Source organism: Balaenoptera musculus, chromosome 3, assembly GCF_009873245.2.
Source record: "Balaenoptera musculus isolate JJ_BM4_2016_0621 chromosome 3, mBalMus1.pri.v3, whole genome shotgun sequence".
In the NCBI taxonomy this organism is placed as follows: Eukaryota; Metazoa; Chordata; class Mammalia; order Artiodactyla; family Balaenopteridae; genus Balaenoptera; species Balaenoptera musculus.
This window is the reverse complement of record NC_045787.1, coordinates 29,175,345-29,197,683: the sequence shown is the minus strand read 5'-3', so window position 1 is coordinate 29,197,683 and position 22,339 is coordinate 29,175,345. Positions and strand designations below refer to the sequence as shown.

The following is a 22,339-nucleotide window of genomic DNA, read 5'->3' as shown; positions in this document are numbered from 1 at the left end:
ATGCCAACTCCGAAATGCTCATGAGATTTCCTTCCCTCTCTTATCCTTTGGGCAAGTCACATTCTTTGTAAGCATCAGTTTCCTAATTTGTAAAGTGGGGATAATATTATATGTATACTTCAAAAGATTGTAGTGAGAATTAAATAATGCAAGTAAAATATTCAAAACAGTGAGCTCAATAAATATTAGCCATTATTGCTTTTACTGTTATTATCCTCATTGCTAAGAATAAGGCAATTAAAAGTTTTAGTAAAGAATTCTTCTGTTTTCTAAATCATTACGGACTGAAAAGGACTCTTCTGTTTCGCTCCTTCTAGGTTCTACAAAGTATAGGAAGCAATAATGTCATCAACCAAGGCACTAAGTACCCCTAGTCTGTCACAATGTCCCCCCAAAAGAGTACTAAAAGTAACACCTAATCTATCAGCAGACATAGTCTCTCATGATACAATCTGGGATTGATTCTATTAGTAGCAGGACTTTAAACTCTGTGTATAAGTGTACTTAAGGAGTAATACTGGACTTCCCTGGTGGTGCAGTGGTTAAGAATCTGCCTGCTAATGCAGGGGACATGGGTTTGAGCTCTGGTCCGGGAAGATCCCACATGCCGCGGAGCAACTAAGCCCATGCACCACAACTACTGAAGCCCGTGTGCCTAGAGCCTGTGCTGCGCAACAAGAGAAGCCACTGCCATGAGAAGCCCACGCACTGCAACCAAGAGTAGCCCCTGCTCACCGCAACCAAGAGTAGCCCCTGCTCGCCGCAACTAGAGAAAGCCTACGCGCAGCAACGAAGACCCAACACAGCCAAAATAAATAAACAAATAAATAAATTTAAAAAAAAAAGATTTCCTTAAAAAAAAAAGTAATATTGAAACACTGTAAAGCAACTATACTCCAATAAAAAATTTTTTTTAAAAAATAAGTAATATTGAATAACAGAAAACCTTAATTAATTCACTATGGGCCTAAAATCTAAAAAACTAAGAATTAAAAATAAAAAGCTGATATACATTGAAAGGCATGTTCTGAAGAGCATGAAATAAGAGACTTGCAGTAACAGATGAAAAAAGAGGAAAGGAAAAAATAAACAAATAATCATAGAAAGGGTGACTGAGGCTTAAAATTGAAAATGTTCACAAAATCAGGAGCCAAACATGTCTCTGACACAAGATTTAGAAAGCAATCCTTTGGAAGGATTATCAGTTATTTTAAACCTATTTAAAAATTCATTTTTAAAAGGGCACAACACCATCCAATGTTTTGGATGATTTCTTTAAGCTAAATTTCATTCTACAAAATCCTATTGTTCAAAGCTCAACAAAACCAAACTCAAAACAAAGATATGCACTGAATGTGGAATTCCGCAAGAAAGGTATAACAAAACAAATGATATAAAACTTCCATAGAGGTTCAATCAAAAAGAAATATAATACATATTAATTTTTAAGTACTTATAAGGTAACCACATTACACTTACTTTTTTTTACTCTGGTTAAGATCTAAGGTAAAACAGAAGTTTTCAAAACAGAGAAAACTCAGAATTCTTTCACTCCTAACTTTTACCCATCATCTCTTTAAGCTAACCTTCTCATCCTAAAATTATTCAAGGAACTCTCCCAGAACTTCCTCTTTTACTGAGTCTATTAGCTTCTGGACTCAAAGCCTGACTCCGTGAGTTTTAAGAGCCAACTTTCCAAAGTGAGGACACTAAAGAAATTTTTGAAACCACAAAAACTGAGTGATACAGCAACATTAAAAGAATGGGCAAACACTATATTTGATTTCCAAAAGCAAAGACTTGAGATTTTTCTGAAGTAAAATTAAAATGCAATTTTAAAATTCTGCTTTAAATCTTATTTAATAGTTATTTATAGTTTAAGGATCCAAGGAGTATTATGTGTAATATTATCAACCTCAGTGCAGGCTCCTCAAAGGAACTGGAGAAGCAGTATTTGTATAGTAGTTAAGATTTCAAAACTAGGCTTTAGAATCAGAAAAACTTGGGTTCAAATTCTCCTTCCTCCTGTGTAAGCTGTATAACCTTGACTTCCTAAGCTTCAATTTCCTTACCTGGAAATGCAAATAATATCTACTCCAGGAGGTCTTTTCTAAGAGTGTTAAATATGACAACGAATAATATATAGAAATTTTTTGATAAATGTTTGTTTAAAGAGGGGGAGGGAGAGCAGGAAGAACTACCCTACCCATTTTTATATGTATTACAACACCGAAAGGTTAGTGATAAGAACAGTATTAATGTTAATGGAAGCTAAAACTTATCTCATAAGAACAATTTTAAGGTACTTTTGCATTTGATTAATCCTTGTTGATCAACAGAACACATCATAAGCTAACTAGAGTACACCTCTTCATTTCTCTAATTGCCACTGATGATGAACATTTTTTTATATATGTACTTGCCATTTTAGGTTCAATTCTGACTCAGGTTAAAAAAACAGAAGTTTGAACTTGAGGAATAATAATGCACTATCACTGTTTCTCTTCTTTTGTTTCTAATCAGCAGATATATTTTTTATATCATTATATTGCTTGTATTAACAAAAGTCAACTTATTAATCTTGCCTCCTTGCCTCTCTTCTCTCTTACCTTCTTTTCCTCTTCCCTAATACTCTTAACCCTCTTTGCCTAGTCATTCTTTTTATCCCCCCACCCCACACCCTGTATGGTTCAAGCTTTCCAGATGCACTAATGAAAATCACTTACTGACCAGTGGAAGACAAAGACTTTAGAAATTACTAATCAACAGAATTTATTTTGCATCCATATATACACATCGTTATCATAAGCATTTATTTATTCCCGCAACAAACATTTGAGATGGCCCTTACTACAGGTAAAGCACACTGCTTTAAGTTCTAGACCACAATTCCTCAATTTTTAATCCTATGCTATAGCCAGATAGCACTAAATGAAAATTTTGACATAATGTGACCATAATTTTTCTTCTGAGCTATCTAATCTTACTTTCCATATATGTACAAGTTTGTTTGGCTTATTTCCAGCTCACAAAGCAGCAGAATTGGACAAGAGGAAAAAGTCTGTCTTGTAACTACTGTTGGCATGTAGTGTCTGGAAGAATGGAGAACAGAATGAACCATATTGAACAAACGTAAATTGTCCCTAGAGAAAGGAGTATAAGTTAGAGCTAATAAAGGAGTTCAGCAAGGTTGCAAGATACAAGATCAATATATAAAAATCAATTGTACTTCCATACACTAGCAATGAACAATCTGAAAAATGAAGTTAAGAAAATAATCCCATTTATAATATCATCAAAAAGAATAAAATGCTTAGGAACACATTTAACAAAAGAAGTGCAACACTTGTACACTGTCCACAATACTAAAACAATCTGGAAGAAGAACAAAGTTGGAGGACTCATACTTCTCATTTTCAAACCTTACTACAAAGCTACAGTAATCAAAATAGCGTGATATTGGCGAAAGGCAAGACACACAGATTGATGGAATAAAATTGAGAGTCCAGAAATAAACTCATATTTACATTAAATTAATTTTTGGCAAGGGTGCCAAGACCATTCAATGGGAAAAGAACAGTCTTTTCAACATATTCTAATGGCACAACTGGATAGTCACATGTAGAAGAATGAAGTTGGATCCCTACCTCATACCATATGCAAAAAATTAACTCAAAATGGATCAGACTTATAGAGCTCAAACTAAATATAGGTGTCAATCTTCATGATCTTGGATTAGGCAATGGTTTCTTAAACATGGATCAAAAGCACAAGCAACCAAAGGAATAAAACAGATAAATCAGACATCAACAAAATGAAAATCTTTTGCACTTCAAAGGATACTATCAAGAAAGTGAAAAGATAATCCACAGAATGGGAGAAAATATTTGGAAATCATACATCTGATAAGGGACACATATCCACAATATATTAAAATTTTAATAATTTAAGAATAAAAAGATAGATAATCCAACTTAAAAATGGGCAAAAGATTAGAATAAACATTTCTCCAGAGATATATAAATGACCAATAAGCACATGAAAAGATGCCCAAAGTAAAATCATAGCCACAATGAGATACCACTGCACACCCACTAGGATGGCTATACTCAGACAATAGCAAGTATTAGAGAGGATGCAGAAAAAGTGTAAACCTCAGTGTTAATGGAAATGTAAAGACCGTGTAGCCTCTTTGGAAAACAGTCTAGCAGTTCCTCAAAGAGTTAAACATACAGTTAGCATATGACCTAGAAATTCCATTCCTATGTATCTGCTCAGGGGAACTGAAAACACAGAAGCTTTATTCATAATAGCCAAAAGGTGAAAACAACCCAAATGTCCATCAACTGACAAAAGGTTAAGTAAAATGTGGTATACCCACACAATGGAATATTATTTGGCCATAAAAAGCAGTTAACTACTCATGCATGCTACAACATGGATGACCAAGTGAAAGCAGCCAGGTACAAAAAAGCCACATTATATGATTTCACTTATATGAATAAGGAAATCCATAGCAACAGAAGGTAGATAGTGGTTGCCGCAGGCTGTGGGAAGAATGGAGAGTGACTGCTAACGGGTATGGGGTTTCTTTTCCAGGGGATGAAAATGTTCTGGAACTAGATAGTGATGATGGTTGTACAACTTTGTGAATATACTAAAAACCACTGAATTTTTACCACTGTACACTTTAAAAGAGTGAATTTTATGGTTTTTAAGAATGTGAAATAGTTTCCAAACCTTTTCAAACTAGTTCAGATGAGCCACTTATCAGCAAACACTTGCTAAAAGCCTGCTCCAGGCAAGACACTTTATAAGGTACCACAGGCAGATCCTGCCCTCAAAGAGTTTATAATCTGATTGATAATATAATGTGAAAACGAAACAAAATAAGCCGTAGCTTGATATACAATACGAAAATGTGATGAGTCAGCATATAACTTACATTACTAACTCCTACACACAGGTATGTATTAGAAAAGGAAGAGATCACATGAACTGGGGCAAGAGCAAAGAGAGAAAATGTAAGCTTGGGGAAAAAAAAAAAAAACCCACAAAAACCCCAGGTGACTCTAATATGCTACCTCTCTCCATTACTACCCAAAACCCCTAAGAACTTTATAGAAAGAAGGTAGGATTTGGATAGATGGAGAGAAAAGGAGGTAAATGTTTTGACTAAAAGGTGTGAAGCTGGAAAATACAAAATGAGCTATCAAAATATAGTGGATATATTTGTATATATTGTATATATATGTATATTGCCATACACAGCAGTATAGTACAATACCTTTAGAGGCATAATTAACTTTAGATAACAGAATGAGTTAAATCAAGTTCCTTGTATAAGTAGAGTTATTATTTGGGATACTTCACTTGATTTGGGGTATATAGCCAAGTTGTATTGTGAAGTACTTACCACATTTCAATACCAGATGAACTTGAGTTGATTTGGTAACTTTTTGTTTCTTATCCAATACCTTCCTAATAATTTATGTCACAAACTCGCAGACTTTTATTTAGAAATATACTTGACAAGTACGTTTTTCATCAAATCACCAATTAGAAAGGTAGCTGTCAACAAATAAAAAGAATAAATATTCGCTGAGGACTTACTGTAAGTGCACAGCACAGTTCCAAGCATTTTACACATCACTTTGTAAGAGTGTATATCAAACATATACAAAATAAGGCACTTTGACTTTTGAGTAAACTTTTTAAACATAAGCCACCGTTACGAACAGATCAGTCAGTTCATCATTTTTTATTTTATTCTAAGTACTGTTGCTAACTTGTATTTGAGTTTTTAACTTCAATTTTTCTCACTAATTCTTTTGCCAAATTCATTTGTAGTATCTGCTACTCTTCTTTCCTCGATTCTACTACATTCTCTCTCATAACCAGAAACTCCACTCCATTCTTCAGAATTCAACACACCTCTCCATTCTACCTCTATTTTTAATTTTAAGTCATTAATAACTCTGCTCACCATGGTTCCTTGCTCCTTTATGCCTCGCAGATGATATTTTTATAGAATAGAAAAAAATAAAATAGAAATAGAAAAAATAAATAAATAAAATAGAGGCATCTCTTAGGCAGCCATGTAAACTTTGAGAGCGAGGATGAAAAAAATTCCTATGATCAAATGCCTAGAATTCATTGCTGACAGCACAACAGTTATTCAATTAATTCTTGTGGAATGATTACTAACGAACTAGCTAATAGAGAAACTTATAAAACTTATCTTACATCTCCATAAAAGGGTTATAGTTTGAAAAAGTTCCCTAGGTGATTCTGACATGCCACCTCGCTAATCCAAAAAAAAAAAAAACCCAAAAAGTACATTTATTTAAATGTACTTAGATCCTAGGAAAGCACTCATTTTCATTTTGATATTGACCTGGTAAATTATTTTTGATAAATCAGTTTGATTCCTTCATAATTATTCCTGCATATAATACTTCAGAAAAGCTACTGCTTTTCATTTTTTATTTAATTATTCTAAAAGGAGGCCTTAAATTATATCTGTAAAGACAATCCCCTCATAAGCAAAGCAACATAGCTCTCACTAAAGATCTCATAATATGTATGCATTTAGTATAAAACCAACTAAAGAAGCAGTCTTCAGATTAAGTTGGATAGACAAATACACCAGGAAGGCCCTATGAACAGCCTTATACAATAGAAAATAGTCATACAAGAACATTCATTTTGTTATCCTAAGTTCATAGTAATAGTCAATATACTGGAAAACAAAGCCATAAGAAGAAACGGTATTATTATCTTCTGGTAATTTAAACCAAGTAAGATTTTTTTTTAAATACTACTTTTAACCCTGATTTAAGACTGTTTGGAGAGATCTTCTAGGTCAGCCTTGAAAGAAATTTTCAAATAACTATTAGTATCTACAACAATTTGACCAAGTCACTAAATTTTTTAATATCCATTCCATCCAAAATGTGAAAAGTGATACAGTGTTTGGTAGACTGTATTCTTATTAAGCAGCCAAAAGTTATTCAACTTATGTTGGCTTTAAAAGCTATATGCTAGTAAGTCAGAAAGAGAAAAACAAATATCGTATGCTAACACACATATATGGAATCTAAAAAACAAGGTCATGAAGAACCTTGGGGCAGGACGGGAATAAAGATGTGGACCTACTAGAGAATGGACTTGAGGACACGGGGAGGGGGAAGGGTAAGCTGGGATGAAGTGAGAGAGTGTCATGGACATATATACACTACCAAATGTAAAACCGATAGCTAGTGGGACGCAGGCACATAGCACAGGGAGATCAGCTCGGTGCTTTGTGACCACCTAGAGGGGTGGGATAGGGAGGGTGGGAGGGAGGGAGACACAAGAGGGAAGAGATATGGGGATATATGTATATGTATAGCTGATTCACTTTGTTATAAAGCAGAAACTAACACACCATTGTAAAGCAATTATACTCCAATAAAGATGTTAAAAAATAAATAAAATAAATAAAAGCTATATGCTAATTCTAATTTGTATATCTATACGAGAACTATAATAATAAATTGAATATTGCCTTGGATATTCTCAGTTAAGGTAATAAAAGAAATTCTAGGATTTCAACATGGTTTTAAACTTAAATTTTACATATCCTTTTTAAAAGTCTACAAAGATTTAGAAATGTCCTCATAAAAATAATTTCCTAATAGACCAATACATAATTATGACTTTGCCAAAGAAAAGCCTAATGTCTTCTCAGCTCTGAAGTATTGAGACTCTCATATCTACCACAAACCTGAATGTCCCACTGACATGCTTAAAACTGTAATATCATCTCCTTCCCTTCCTCTACAACCCCATCTTCCAATTCTTATAACCTTCTCCTCTTATATTCCTGATCTTTAGTGAATGGAACTTTCATACTTCAAGTCCCAGAAATATGAAACTGAGAATCAATCCTCAACTCAGAAGCCAATGCAGAATTCTTAAAGGCATATACATTCCTTCATAATCTGGACCCTGCCCCTCTCTGTAGCTTCAAATATTTTTGGCACGCTCCTTTTCCAGCCCTATGCTCCAATAATCAAAGCATCTGCAGTTTCCAAAATCAAACTGTTGCCCCAGACTCCCAAGTCTAATTAATGGCCTTCTAAACTTACTTTATACACCATCTCTAGTCTAAATTAGGTGATCCCCCTCAGTGCTCCTACTGTATCTTTTTTGTTAATCTTGGTATTGTAACAAAATCTTTATTTATCTGTCTATTATTAGACTGTAAGATCCTTGAAGGCAAGAGTGAAATATTTTATTTCACCACTTGTAATGCCTTATAGTTCCTGAGATAAAGGAAACACTTGATGTTTGATGAACAAGAGAATGAATGTGAGATCACAGCCAAGTCTACATCACACTAGATGTTTCATATCTCAAATATTAAGTCTAAGTAATAGGACCTACCAAAAAACTGATTTTTCTTTTTCATACGTTCCAATCTAAAATCTACCTACTACTTTTCTGCAGATAAAAGACTGATGATCCCTTAACTATAACTGTATCTCTAGGACCTATCTACTCTCTTCTTTCATTTATCTAAATTCCTTTTTTTCCCCTTTGTTTTGTGTTTTTATTAGTCCACAAAAATCCTGAAACCTGAGAACTCCTTCAGTTTACAGCTGAAGAAATGGGCTTAATGACTGGTCTAAATGTCACTTGGCTAGTAGCTAGTTCAGACTAGATCCTATGCTAATTTCACTATATAATACCTCCAAATGATATACCCAGTTTGAAAAACCCATTATTTTTATTATGAAGAAGTTCAAAAATATATTGAAAAGAGACCACAGCCACAACAGTGGAGAAGATGAGCATTTAAATGACCTAAGAATAATCTTAATAGGAAAGGTGCATCATAGGAAAGAAATGAATTCACTGAATGAATTAAGACGCGAATGAAAATAAAGATTATGGAAGGGTAAAACTATTTTTGGAAATACATATTAGGTGCCACAGAAAGGTTCAAACCTTTTGGCCTAACTACCACTAACGGAATTCTACTCTAAATGAATAAAGCCCCCAAAGGGGGAAAAAAACTATACATATAAAGATGTTCCACTGCCTCATTTTCGTACAGAAAGAAGTGACAGCAAGTAAAATGTCCGAAATAGAATACTAAGAAAATTACGGTTCATCCACTGACAAAATGTTGGGTAACATTTTAAATATTTATGAACACTATATAAAAAATTAGGAATATCTTTATGATAAAACCTTAAGAGAAAACAGGACTAGGTACATATATTTATACCATAAATACATATTTAACCATAATTACATTCATATAAATATTTTTATTAAAAACCTAGTAGGGAAAAACATAAAATATGAGATTATATATATATTTTTCCTATTTTCCAAATAGCATGCGGTTTTTTTCCATACTGCTTCTATAATTAAAGGAAAAAAGAGAGGGAAAAGCTTTAGCTTTGAGATTCTTAAAATTTTTTAAGCTCTAAATCCCACAATTTAGCCTTACCTAACATACCAGCAAACTATAAGTAGTTTTGGTTCCCAAGAAAACTAAGGGAATGGAGAGTTGCTAAAGTATGAAATTTTTATAAAGAACATTAGAATTTTGGTGGCTATCGTCTAGTTGAAAACAGAATCACTAAAACCATATGATAATTAGCATAGGTGGCAACATGGCTCAACATCGAGGTAGCATAGTAACAAGCATGTTGTAATCTCTAAGTTGTTTTAAATTCTAGTGTTCAGGCCCCCTCATCTCAATACTGAGGACAATGGCACTTTGACATAAGCTAAAAACCATGAATAACTGGAAACGATTGAAGAACTATAATATCTCTCTCCCTTTCCCACCAACACCTTCCATGTCCTACTATGCATATCTGGATTATGCAGGTCATTTTATCTCTGAGCCTATTACATTGTCCCTTACCACTGAAGATGGAAGCCCAGAGCTAATACTTGAAATCAGAAGCAAAACTGGAGTGGGAATAAAAGAATAGAAAGAATTCAAAAACACTTCTGTACATAGATCTTCCTCTTATCCAGCTAAACAAACCTAATTGTCCAAATACAAGTAGTTAAATTACACAATTCTTTGCTTTAAAGGCTGTCCTACCTTTTACGGGCTCAGTGTTCCCTTTCTTCTATCAAATTTGCTTAATATTTAGCAAGCCCCACCTATCTTCTGTCACTCCAATCAGTCTTATATCTCAAAACTAAAATATAATTCAAATTCATGTATTCAACAATTGTTCGTTGAATGCTTACTATGTGCAAGCCACCACAACGCAATAACTAGGCAAGGTTCTTGGTCAGTCTTTGTAAACAGCCTTTGGATTGATCCCATTTTCTCAAAAACATGGCAATTAGCACTAGAACAAAATACAGCACCTATTATTTCTTTAGTTATAAATTCTAGATACAGTGAAGAAAATGTTTACTTCATTTTTCAAGATAGCATCACATTTTAAGATGCCCTTCACAAGAGATACTTAGGGTTATTTAAATCAGTAACTCTAAGCATACCCTTCTGTTAAAACTGGGGAATAAGGAGATAACTTATTCTAAGGAAGAAACATTGCAAGGTTATACAAAACCATGAGCAACAACTTCCAAACTCACAAACAAGTAATACAGCTACAGTATATGTGACTCTTGCCATTAAAAATGTTTGCATGCCTAGCAACTGAACAGTATCATATCCCCACTGCATTTGCTTCTTTAGTTTTGTTACCTGCAATAAAAATGAAAATGTTATTCAAGTAAAGTTGCTTCCACAGTACAGGAAAGTCAATTAAAAAGCCTTCCTTTGCTCCTACATTCTCATTTTCTTCTCAATTCAGACTCTGCCCCTGAACACATAAACATGCAGTATTTAAATGAACGTACACATCCATGAAATGTAGTGCTCTAAAAGTAAGGTATGGAAAGAAGACTGAGTTCAAACTGTTCTACTTGATACACTGGGCTCTAAAGTAAGAAGTTCTGGATTTTAGATATGGAAATGGGTACAGAAGACATTGACATTTAAGCTATAAAACATGAAAGGTACTGAAAGTTACACCTTAATTTTAAACATCAGAGCCCAAGCATATAAGCAAAACGTATCCTAACACTAAATACATCTTTCACAATTACCTCTAAATCTTTCTTAAAATGCTATAAGTTATTCCATCCAACAAGCTGTACGTACAAGCCCACTCTCAGAATCAAACTGTAAAGGAGGGATGGATTCAAGTGATATTCAGGGAGGTGCTATGAATGGGTAAACAACTGGGTAAACAACTCGTTTGGAGATACACTAAAGAAGAAGGGTCAAGCATTATCACCAAGTTTCTAGTTTAGGCAACTTGAGTTAATGATGGGAACATTAACCTACTTCACATAGTTCTAAGAATAGTTTTTCTTTTTGAGTGGGAGGGGATAAGGTTAGGGAAGAACTGACAGATGAGTTCAGATTTCTACACTACTTTTGAATTTATAGTATTTATGGGACATCAGGAGGTGCCTGGTGAGACAGCTGGATCTGTCTCAGAAGAGAATTATATTCTGGAGATAGATATGTGAGTCATCAGCATGTAAAAAAAGTCAAATGAATAGATTAAATCAATAGGAAGAGAGAACAGAATGAAGGTTGAAGAACCACCCTGGGAATACCAATATTTAAGGAGTGGGCAGAGATGGAAGAGCTAGCAAAAAGAGTCTACAAATGAGAGACTGATATCCTTGAACCCAAGAGAGAAAGCGGTTTCAAAAAGGGAGGAGGGAGGGGGAACAAAATAGGTGGTCAAATAAAATAACTCTTTTTCATCATTATCTGCCCCAACTTTCAGTAAATAGCACTACTTCTCTAACTTTAAGCATTAGAGGAGAAGCAATGACTGTTCTTCACTATAACCTATGCTCTATTTTTAGTATAAACAGCAATTTTATACTAAAGTGTAAACTCAATTTCTGGATAAGTTATCACTGCACCATTGTTCCAGTTTCTATGTGCTGTATGTTCAAAATACATGATGCTACCTATTTTAATTATGATGAAAAAGAGGGCAATGTCTATTTTACCTACTTGGTAGAGCATCTAACCTAACAGAATTAACTAGTATAAATGCATGCCACTCAACAGTAATGTAAATTACAAGATTTTTGGAGTTGAGGGGTAAACATGGGCAAGTAAAATTATGTCCAATAATAAAGCAGCTGCAAAATCTGAGACAAATATCTAAAACCGTTCAAAGTATTTTTTGACAGGGTAGTACCAAAGTTAAAGAGTATATCAAATTCAATTTCAAAATTCAGATACCAACAAACTACTAATACAGGCAACAACATGGATGGATCTCAAAAGCCTTATGCTAAGTGAAAGAAACCAGACACGGAAGCTTATATGATTCCATTTATGTGACATTCTAGAAAATACACAACTATAGGGACAGAAATTAGATCTGGCTGTCAGAGGCTAGACTAGGGGTAGGAAACTGATTACAAAAGGATATAAGGGAACTTTTGGGGGTGATGGAAATATTACATATGTCTTTCATATGTCTACATATATGTCTTTCAGGATAACTTGGAGTAGATTACAGCATGAATACTGGATTCTTAATTCTTTTCTCAAAGGGAAAAAAATGATAACAGTAGCTTTTAGGCCATTACATTTCAACTTTCAACCTTAAGAGTTTTCTGAGACATAGGCAGAACCCTGGGAAAAAGATTACGTTATGTGCAACAATTTTTTAAGAATAGTACTTTTTTTTAATGGGAGTTAGGGCCAACATATACCCATGTAAAATTTCAATTTGGTCATTACCAAAGAAAAACTAAATTATGTATAGCCTATACTCAGATCATCAATTTCTTTAGGTAGAAACTGGCAATCTTATCAGACAAAGAACACTAAAAGCAGATTTTAAAATCCTGAAAGGGTTAAAATAGATAAGCAACAAGGATATACAGGATAGCACAGCGAATTATACCCATTATCTTATAATAACCTATAATGGAATATAATCTGCAAAACTACTGAATCAATATGCTGTACACCTAAAACTAACACAATATTGTGAATCAACTATACTTCAATTAAAAAAAAAAAACAAATAAAATAAAACATAGCAAATATAGGAAAAAACCAAGCAAAAGAACAAATAAAATAAAATCCTGAAAGGGTTGCCAAGTAGCAGTGTTGAGAAAACTCAGTGTTGAAAAACTCCTATTTCCTTACTAGGACTAATTTCAAGGACTTGTTTGTTTGTAAATAAAAAAATTAAATAAATCATCATAAATATTAATATTTTTACAGTAAACTATAGTTTGAGTTTTAATAATTCATCAGTGTTTCAAGCACTGTTAGTTTTTAAGGTATCTAGAATCAGTGACTATTTTTAAAAAACAGTACTTGTGAAGTACATATGCATTTTATTGGCACAAGACTAAAGAATTGAGATTATAAGTGACCCAAATGTGTTCATTGTAACGAAAAGGAATCCAGTATTTCAAAATTATGTCACAGCTTCTGAATTTCTCAGAAGAGGTAAAAGTATACAAAATTATTTTAATAAATAAATTAATCAATGTTGCTAATTCTATGCTTTTCCATCCTGTTAAAGTTTTTCCTTTCTGCCAAAAGGCAAATACATACAAAAGAAAATTTTAAGAGTTTGCTATATCATATTAAATGATGTTACACACACGTAAGATGGCAAAAAAATTTACCTACATTAATTATGTTAAAAATTTAGTGTATTCTTGAGCATATTTTTTAATGCTTAACGTTTTTATAAAAAATAATTCAAGAATCACAATATTATGAAAATAAAGTGGCTCTTCCACACTTTCAAAAAATACAGCATGCATTATATTTAACGTCAATATTCTATTTAAATGTACATCTGTACATAGAAACATTTTGTATATTTTATATAGTGTAAAGTTAACAAGGTATGTTTTAAAAGACTGTAATCAGATAATGAATCAGCTATAACTGACCAAAAAACTTTAGAATTCCTCTTTTTAAGCCATAGGATCGCTTTATAAGCCACACAAGAAAAACAAGTCTCACTACTTTATAATCAAGCCTACTCTTTTTATCAAAAAAACAAACAAAAAAAAGTATTATAAATCTTGAAGAGACAGAGTGGTAGAATGGAAAGAATAGAAGTTTTAGAATTAGACATATTTGAGTTGGGATCCTATCTCTAACACTGTCTAGATTTGCCACCTTGGACAGGTTATTAAACATGATGAGCTTCAACTTCCTTGTCTGTAAAACGAGAACATTATCACTAACCTCATTGGATAGTTGGGAGGTAATCATGATAATCAGTATAGTGGTTAAGGTTGGTGGGTGAAGCATCAACTCTGGAGTCCTTTCTCCACTTTCTTCCACTTGTTAGCTGTGGGACCTTAGTCACTTAATCATTCTATATTTCAGTTTTCTCAAATATCTTAGAGTAGTAAATATAACCAAACTCATACTATACCTTGAAGAATTGAGAAAATCCATATAAAGCCCCTGGCACAGTTTTTGGCACATGGGAATCACTCAATAATATTACATATTACAAATGTAAGGTACTCAACACAAAGCCTGACACAAAAGAGATCTTAAATCTTAGCTTTCCTAAACTAAGTTCTAAATTACTTTTTTACTGTCTCTAAAATTCAAATTCACCCCTGAAGATAAATGTATGCCATTAAGGATGATAAAAAAATACTAGTTCAAGGTCTATAAAGGTATTCACTAAAGGAATCCCCATAAAAGTGTATGTAATGGCAACAGCTCTGGAATAAGTGCACAACTTCCCAAGCTGAGAACTTCAAAACGATCCACATTCTTTGGCTATATAAATACTGGAATTTTTAAAATGTACCAGTCATACTAATTTATAGATTCATCTACTACAATACAAATTGGTCATATACATTTCTACGAATAAAATTACTCTAAAGCTCAATTTTCCCTTTCTAAAAAGATGCTTTGACAGTTTCAACTCAATATAAAAAACTTAAAAGAAGTAAAAACTTCAGATTAACAAACTCAAAATTAAAATGTAAGATAGTAAAGATGTGCTGACTTCAAAATTATTGAAATTATGATTAATATATATAGCATATATAGTCTGGATTCTATTTTAGTTCTTTGCCTAAAGTACATAATTTCCTTGACTACCTGACTTTTAAGTATTGATTCAACTGAGCAACTAAAGGATAATATTAAGAATTTACTAAAACTAGAAATGTGGAATCCTAAGTCCTTAAGAACAAATATAAATCAGACTGATCATACTAATAAGACAATAGACAATTTTCTGACATTTTCAGCCTCAGTTTCTTCATCCGTAAATTGTGGATGATAATTGTTTCTATTTCATGAGCCTGTTAGCAGAATTAAATGAGATAATATTGGGGGGGGTCATACATACGTTAACACAATTCCTGGCAAATAATAACCCCTCAAAATCTTACCTAGCTGGCAATGCTGTATCAAGAAATGATGTCTCCTAGTAATATCACTTTGGGAATAGAAAGAAACCTGCCTTAAAACATAATGCAATCTGACAAAACTCAATTCATTAAAACTGACTGCAGATTTGGTGTTTAAAATTGCATTTAAATCAAATAGAAACACTAAAATTCCACTCTAGTAGTTGAAAAACACAATAAGAATAAAACTTTAAGGAGTCATTATTTACTACACATACAGTTAATTCACTTACACTCCTGAAGAGGGACATATGTAAATAAACTTAATCACCTGAACACCAAATATATACACACAAGGTCAAGATTTCTAATGTAAAAGTACTATTTTCATACCAGGAAAATACAACCAAAAGACAAGTATCATATCTCTATGGAGATGAGAAAAGCACCTTGGACTCAGATAATTGGAAAAAATCACAAATGGTATCAGTGTCAGCACTGAGCAATACCTAGCTTCATGACCAAAGCTCACAGGTTTCTTAAAGCAACATAATCTAATAAGAAACTATTAAGAGTCAGAGAATACCTAATCTCCCACTGAGTCACTACATGAATCTCTACAAATCATGTGGCCTCTGAGTTTTTTATCAAAAAATGGAAATCATGCTGGTCATTTACCTTGCAGGGAAATGAGAATATTTATGAATGAACTCAGGTCACCCTGAAAAAGGACCAATTTAAAAATACAGAGAATAATTATTGACACCTGCTAAAAATAGAAAAAAACTTTGTTCAAAAAGTATATTTTTAAATGATTTTTAAAAGCTACATAAGACCATACATTACCACCAAAGCCAACTTAGTATGCTCAGGATATTAAAGATGTCAACTAAACACTTAATTACCAGGCTTCTATAAAGTTCCTAGTCAGTAATTTCCTATTCGTTTTATGGCAAATAAATGTGATAAACGGAATTGAAGTTACATTTCTATGAAAAGAATTTTTATTTACCTCAGTCTTCCCAGTCACTTTATATAAAACTGAAATTTTACATTATTTTAAAAATTTCAGAATTACTTACAAATTATGCTTTTCCTAATAAGCAACAGAGTGCGGAAAGTTAAATGAAACTGTGTAAAACACAAACTCTTTAGTTTTTATTTACTCTTTACTGTTAATTTTTACACCTTATTTTGGGAGAGTAAAAATACCACAATAGAGTATGTCAAAATATAACACAGATGGGTTCAAATGTTTCTATAGCAGTTTGATGATGAATTGGTACCAAAAAATTAAATATGAAATTAGTTTAGGAAGCCTTAGAAAATACATGTTTGAGTTGGGTAGCCTGGCTCCAAATAAAGAAAACTTCATGTTTGAATTGGTACAGCTTTGCTCATAATATTTTTGAAATTTAATAATGATCATTATGCAGAAAACCAAAACTAGGCTTACTACCATACTGAAAACTTTCACTTTTCATCCCCAAAGAGAATCTGAGATAGTCTTTCTTCGAAGATAACTCTTTTCTTCTTAAAAGTGGACAGTATTATAATGATCCGTAGCACAGGTTCAAAAAGCTTTCGAATAACTTTAGTAAACAAATTTGTTGAATGGCTTTCAAAAGGAAGCACCCAATATACTCATCTCAAAACAATAGAAGTAATTATTTACTATTCAACTTTAATTTGATTTACTAGACTTTCATGATATACTTTAAAACTACTTTCTTTTCAAGTAATTATTATAAGTTACTGGTAACTCTGCAGACTCAAAAGAAACAATAAACCATACTGTTGAAATTTCCTCTAAGTATATTATAAAATATTTATCCTATAATATAACCAGCATTATAAGATTTCTGGAACATTTATAGTTGTTTCCTTTCGCTGAATTAAAAAAAAAAAAAAAAATGGAAATACAAGATTAGCCACTGGTGACTATCCCGACCAATACAGGGGAGGTAGAGCAGACTATTCATAATCTCTAGGGAAACACAAATTATTCCTTCCAACTAAGTTATCAAAAATGTAAACTTCAAGTTTAGGTTTTACTCAAGTTTCACAATGTCTCCTTTAAAAATAATCTATTTAATTGGTTTGGACTAAACAAAAAATATTTTCAATGTAATTTAAAGAAATATTTATGGTATCTGAACGAAAGCTATCACACAACCTATATTACTTACAGATTACTAAATATGTAGAATTAGGAAAATAAGGTCTGATAGGAACTAATTCACTTTAATTCCAAAGTCACAATAAAAAATCAGTCACATAAATAGATATCTAATATACTGATTTAAACATCTGTGTAAGGAAGCTCCCTTTAACTACATAAAACGCTAAAGATAAGTTGTTCCTGTTGATGAAAACTAAGCAAGCAGAACTCCTCTTTCCATTACCTTTAGAAGAAGTATGTTCATCCCTTGACATACATCTCAGTATTTTATTTAAATAAAAGTTGTAAAGACAATCGCAGGTTCATATAAGGGCCTTTTAAACATTTACATTGAAGCCCTTACCCCGCCTCCCACCCCCAAATCCTCCGCTTAAGAAGTGAACTGTTCCTACCTTCTGTATTCTTCCCCCCCCTTCCCCAGCCCCCATTCGCGTGCCCCCCACCCAGTGTAGGCCTGAGGCCCTGTAGCAAACAGTGTCTAACAGGAGCAGGCAGCACAAAGACAGGAATGGGAGATTAGTGGGAGGGAGGGAGGCCGGGATTGGGGCTCAGCAGGAGCTTCAGGCTTTTTAAAATTCAAACTGCTCCCTGACCAATACAAATCACGGACACGCTACTGACTACTACACGGATTTATAGCATTAAAAACATGCCTCGTACGTGACAGCTATATTAACTTCACTCTTTTTAACATTTATCCATACGTTTGCAGGAAATGTGGAACAATTTATTTTAAGCAGAGGGCCAAACTCAAAAACAACCTTCAGAAAAGTTACTTATTCTACAATGACAATAATAATTCAATGAGACACAAAAAATTCGAACCAATGTTAACACCCACTAATAAAACAAGGGACTTTTTTGATCAGTGTCGCTTCATTTTAAGCAATGAAAGTTTTCCTTCAGTGACTATGAGACAAACTATCAAAACAGTCTAACCCAGGTACATTTATTTTTCTGTGCAACTTGTATGGCTGAGGACTTTTAAATTGGTTTTTCCCTTATGCCAACCTACATTACCAACGCCTCCATAAGCAAGACCTAAACACTTAACTTACTTGCGAACTAGAATTTAAGATAGAACTGATCTTTTTCTCCAGCATTTACAGATACATTTGACCTATTAAAATGACACCTCTCTCATTACACAGTCAAACATCATGGGCACAAACAGCCAATGACAATCCTGGGACCTCAAGAAGATCTGCCCAGACATGAAAGGATGGCACCTTCTACATTTTTTTTTAACCTCCCAGGGATTTTAAGCATAGCTTAATTTCTATCCTTCTAAAGAAAATTGGTTGTACCTGTATCTCAGCACAATTCTCAGAACATTTAAAAAATCTTTTTTAAGCTTCTACACGTTTAGATCAGGAAGTACCTAAGTGTGTTACGTATAATCGTTTAAAACTGTCCTTATACAACGCACACAAATATAAAGTGGCAGGGTAAACCTGTCAAGTACTTTATACTTGTCTTTGAATAAAAAGTCCATGTGCAACACACTGTCAAACAGCAACATAAAAGCTCTTTGCGTGGGTGGGGGTCATATGCAGTGTCTACCACACTACGGGTTCCTATATGAAATATTCATGTGGACGACTTAATTCTTTTTAAAAAGAAAATGAGTCTTTATTAACTTTCCAACGTCCAAACAAGTTTTACACAGGAAAAGAATTACCACTGGATCCGAGTCTGAGTATTTACATTTGTCTCACTAACTGAAACTACTTCCTCCCTTCATGGGGTCACAGGGGGAAGAAGGGGGGTTGTTTGTTTCGCTGGGACGTTCCCCACTCCCGGACCAGGAAAGTTGTAAATATGGGGACGGTCAAGGCACATTTGCTGTTAGTTGTATTGTTTCCGCCTCCTCACTAGCTACGGCTCTTCTCCCGGGCGAGGCCTGTCACCGACCAGCAGTAGCTCCGCTCAGCCCGAAGCTCTCCTAATCCCCGAGCTCAAGTAGATTCCGCTGGCCCGCGGCCTGCACTCTCCGCCGGGCCTACGCCTCCCCGGCCGCCCGGCAGGAGCCCAGTCCCCGCCACCGGAGCCGGCCGGGAGAGGGTACCAAACCACCGCCACCCAGGGTGGCTGCCACCAGAGAGGAGCGAACTCTAGACTCGCCCGTGGAGGAGACCTGGGGCCGCTAAGGAAACGGCGGGGAGGGGAGCGAGGAGGAGAGACGCTGAGGACCTGGCGCCGCCGCCGCCGCCGCCGCCGAAATAAAGAGCAGGAATTTACCTGGGCGAATCGGCGTCTGAATCCAAGGGGAGGCCGAGGCCGCTGTGGCGAGAGACTATAATCCGGGCCGGGAGGGGGGGTGGCTACGGCTCCTCTTCCGTCTCCTCAGTGCGGGGAACATGTAGAGCCGGGGGGAGACCAGCCGAGAAGACAAATCGCTGCTTCTTCTTCCTCCTCCTCCTCCTTCTCCCACATAGAAACACTCACAAACACCCGACCGGGGGCCCGAGCTACCGGGGGGGCATCGCCGCCGGCCCGGGAACCAATCCTCCAGTCGGCGGGGGCGTCCCTCCCTGCGGCTTGGTGGTGTCGGGTGAGTCGGTACCGACGGAGGGAGGGGGGGGAGGGCGGGGGGGGAAGGAGCCCTGTGTGTGTGTCTCTCTCGTTTCGTCTCTCCCTCTCAGAACAAAATGCCGACCGGAAGTGCAGCTGCAGGAATGACTCCCTCCGCCGGCGCCAAACACTAACAACCACCCCCTCTTCCCCACTCCACTTCCGCCACCGCCGCGCCGCCGCCGCCACTTCGGCTCGCGTCTTCGGCTGCGCCACAGCGCACGGCCAGCTCCGCTCCGCGCCGCACCCAGGGCCGGGCGGCGGCCGGCAGCGAGGCGTCGGCGGCTCTTCTCTGCGCCCTTCTCCTCAGGGCGGCTGTGGATGTTGCCTTTTAGTGTCGATCCTGCGGAGCGGCGTTTTCGCTGCGGCACGGGCGGGCCGGGTCTTCCCGGTCTTTATTTTCCTGGAGGCCGACCGGAGCGCGGCCCGAGTTCGGTGGTGGTCGCGTGCGTGGGGGGCGCTCAGGCCCGGACCGTCTCGCAGCCCGCGCACGCCGCCCCAGCTGCTCGTCTTTAGCTCTCGGGAGCCGAGCTCGGGGCGGCCACGTAGAGGACGCCCGCGATCCGACGGCGACCGAGCATTTTTTAAATGGTGTCCCTGCAGCCGGGTGGATGGATGTATCGTATTGTACACCTTTCTCTCCTTTTGAGAGGCCAGACTTTAGGCCCGTCTCTGCATTATTTCTGAGGAGTGAGAACGCAACGCGTGGAGGAGACGAAGATTCTCAGCTGGACTGAAATGGAACCATGTTTGTGATGCATATATTTCTGGAAATATGTGGTCTTTTCTGGTCTTGCATTTTGTTGCCGGTGGTTTTGGCTCTTGCCTAGCAGTCGGGAGAAGGGCCTGTAGGCGACGCTGTTCGAGCGAGGAGCTGTCCGCGCCCCCCTCTAGGTATGGGTGGAGCCGAGCACGCGGGGAGAGCCGGCGGAGTGCGGGCCGCGGGGGGGCCTGGGGCCAGCCGGTTTCAGACTTCGTTTTCCTTTACGTTCGAAACAGTGAGGTACTGGCCAAGGCTGGAGTACAAATGTGATTATGTGTACAGTTCCAAGCCTCCTGTAGTCTCTGACTGAAACACGTGAAATAACTTTACCGTACAGGTCACTATTAAGTTTACTTCTGTACATTAAAAGGGGGCTTTTCTTCAGGTAAAAAGTGCATAGGTAAGCGAATTTTACTCAAACGGGACGAAATTTGTGTTATATTTTCATGAGTTTACTTAAATGGTATGTTAATTATATATGCATATGTACCGGTACGCTGAAAGTAAACAGGAAAATTTTCCCCACAGGTTATTCCTTTTGCCTCACATCACTCGAAGGACTAAATCAGATCTTGTCACTCCTTTACTCTAGACCCTGCCATTGTTTAGCTGGGAGTAAAAGCCAAAGCCTTGACCGCGGCCTAAAGGCGGTGCGCTCGGTGGGGCGGGGGGAGGCTGCCTCGGCCGCCTTGCAGGCAAGACGTCTGTCCTGGCTTTTCCTTGGGCCAGGCTCCTTCCCCAAGGACCACAGAGTTTGCTGCCTCACCTTCAGGATTTTGCTCAACTGTGTCCTCGGGGCTCCGTGGCCACTCTTTAAACTGCAAGTTCCCGGTCCCTTTTCCCCATTTTTATCCTTCAGGCGTTCTACATATCTTACATGTTTATCTCGTTATCTGTTTTAACCGACAGAATAACGTTAAGCTCTAGGAGGGCGAGGTTTTTTTTTCTCCACTGGTGTTTTGTGGAGAAAATAATTCCTGACACACAGTAGATGCTTAATATTTGGTTAATGAATGAATGACGATTGTAAGGGCCCTGACCCCACCCACACATACACCAGTTTCTGAACTCTGTCCCTTACATATGTATATATTTACACACTACAGAGAACTTTATGAAAGATTTGTGGGGGGAAAAAAAAAAACCTAGGGAAAAAAGTGCAAGTTTATTATAAAGTTCTAGGAAACGGTACTACTTCTAGACATTGAGAGCCGTCCACAACAACACCAGAAGCCCACAAACTGTGATAATTATTTGTTTTTGGGTTTCTGTAAATGGGTTTGCTAGAGGACAGTGCATTATTGGATTATATGATCGTATGCGTACTGGGGCAGTTAGCTTTGCTCTCTTCCTGAATGACAAACTGCGTTCTTCATCCAGTCTGTCCTCTTTCTTGC

At 36.4% G+C, this 22,339-nt stretch overlaps 2 protein-coding genes across 4 annotated transcripts in view; one reads left to right on the top strand and one right to left on the bottom strand.

Annotated features, from left to right (window-relative positions):
* Positions 1-20,272, bottom strand: part of NIPBL (NIPBL cohesin loading factor) — a 207,821-nt gene extending 187,549 nt beyond the window's left edge. For 2 of the 3 annotated variants that reach the window (XM_036846419.1, XM_036846417.1), the window contains exon 1: positions 19,847-20,272. The gene's annotated coding sequence lies outside the window, so the exon portion shown is untranslated. The remainder of the gene's footprint in view (positions 1-19,846) is intronic. The other variant, XM_036846418.1, reaches the window with a different exon arrangement.
* LOC118892052 lies at positions 4,438-22,114 on the top strand. The gene is made up of 4 exons (XM_036846088.1): positions 4,438-4,463; positions 19,484-19,567; positions 19,834-20,159; positions 20,251-22,114. The coding sequence occupies exons 1-4, from the start codon at positions 4,438-4,440 to the stop codon at positions 20,826-20,828; spliced, it is 1,014 nt and encodes a 337-aa protein (XP_036701983.1). The 3' UTR covers positions 20,829-22,114.
* The last annotated feature ends 225 nt before the right edge of the window (positions 22,115-22,339 follow it).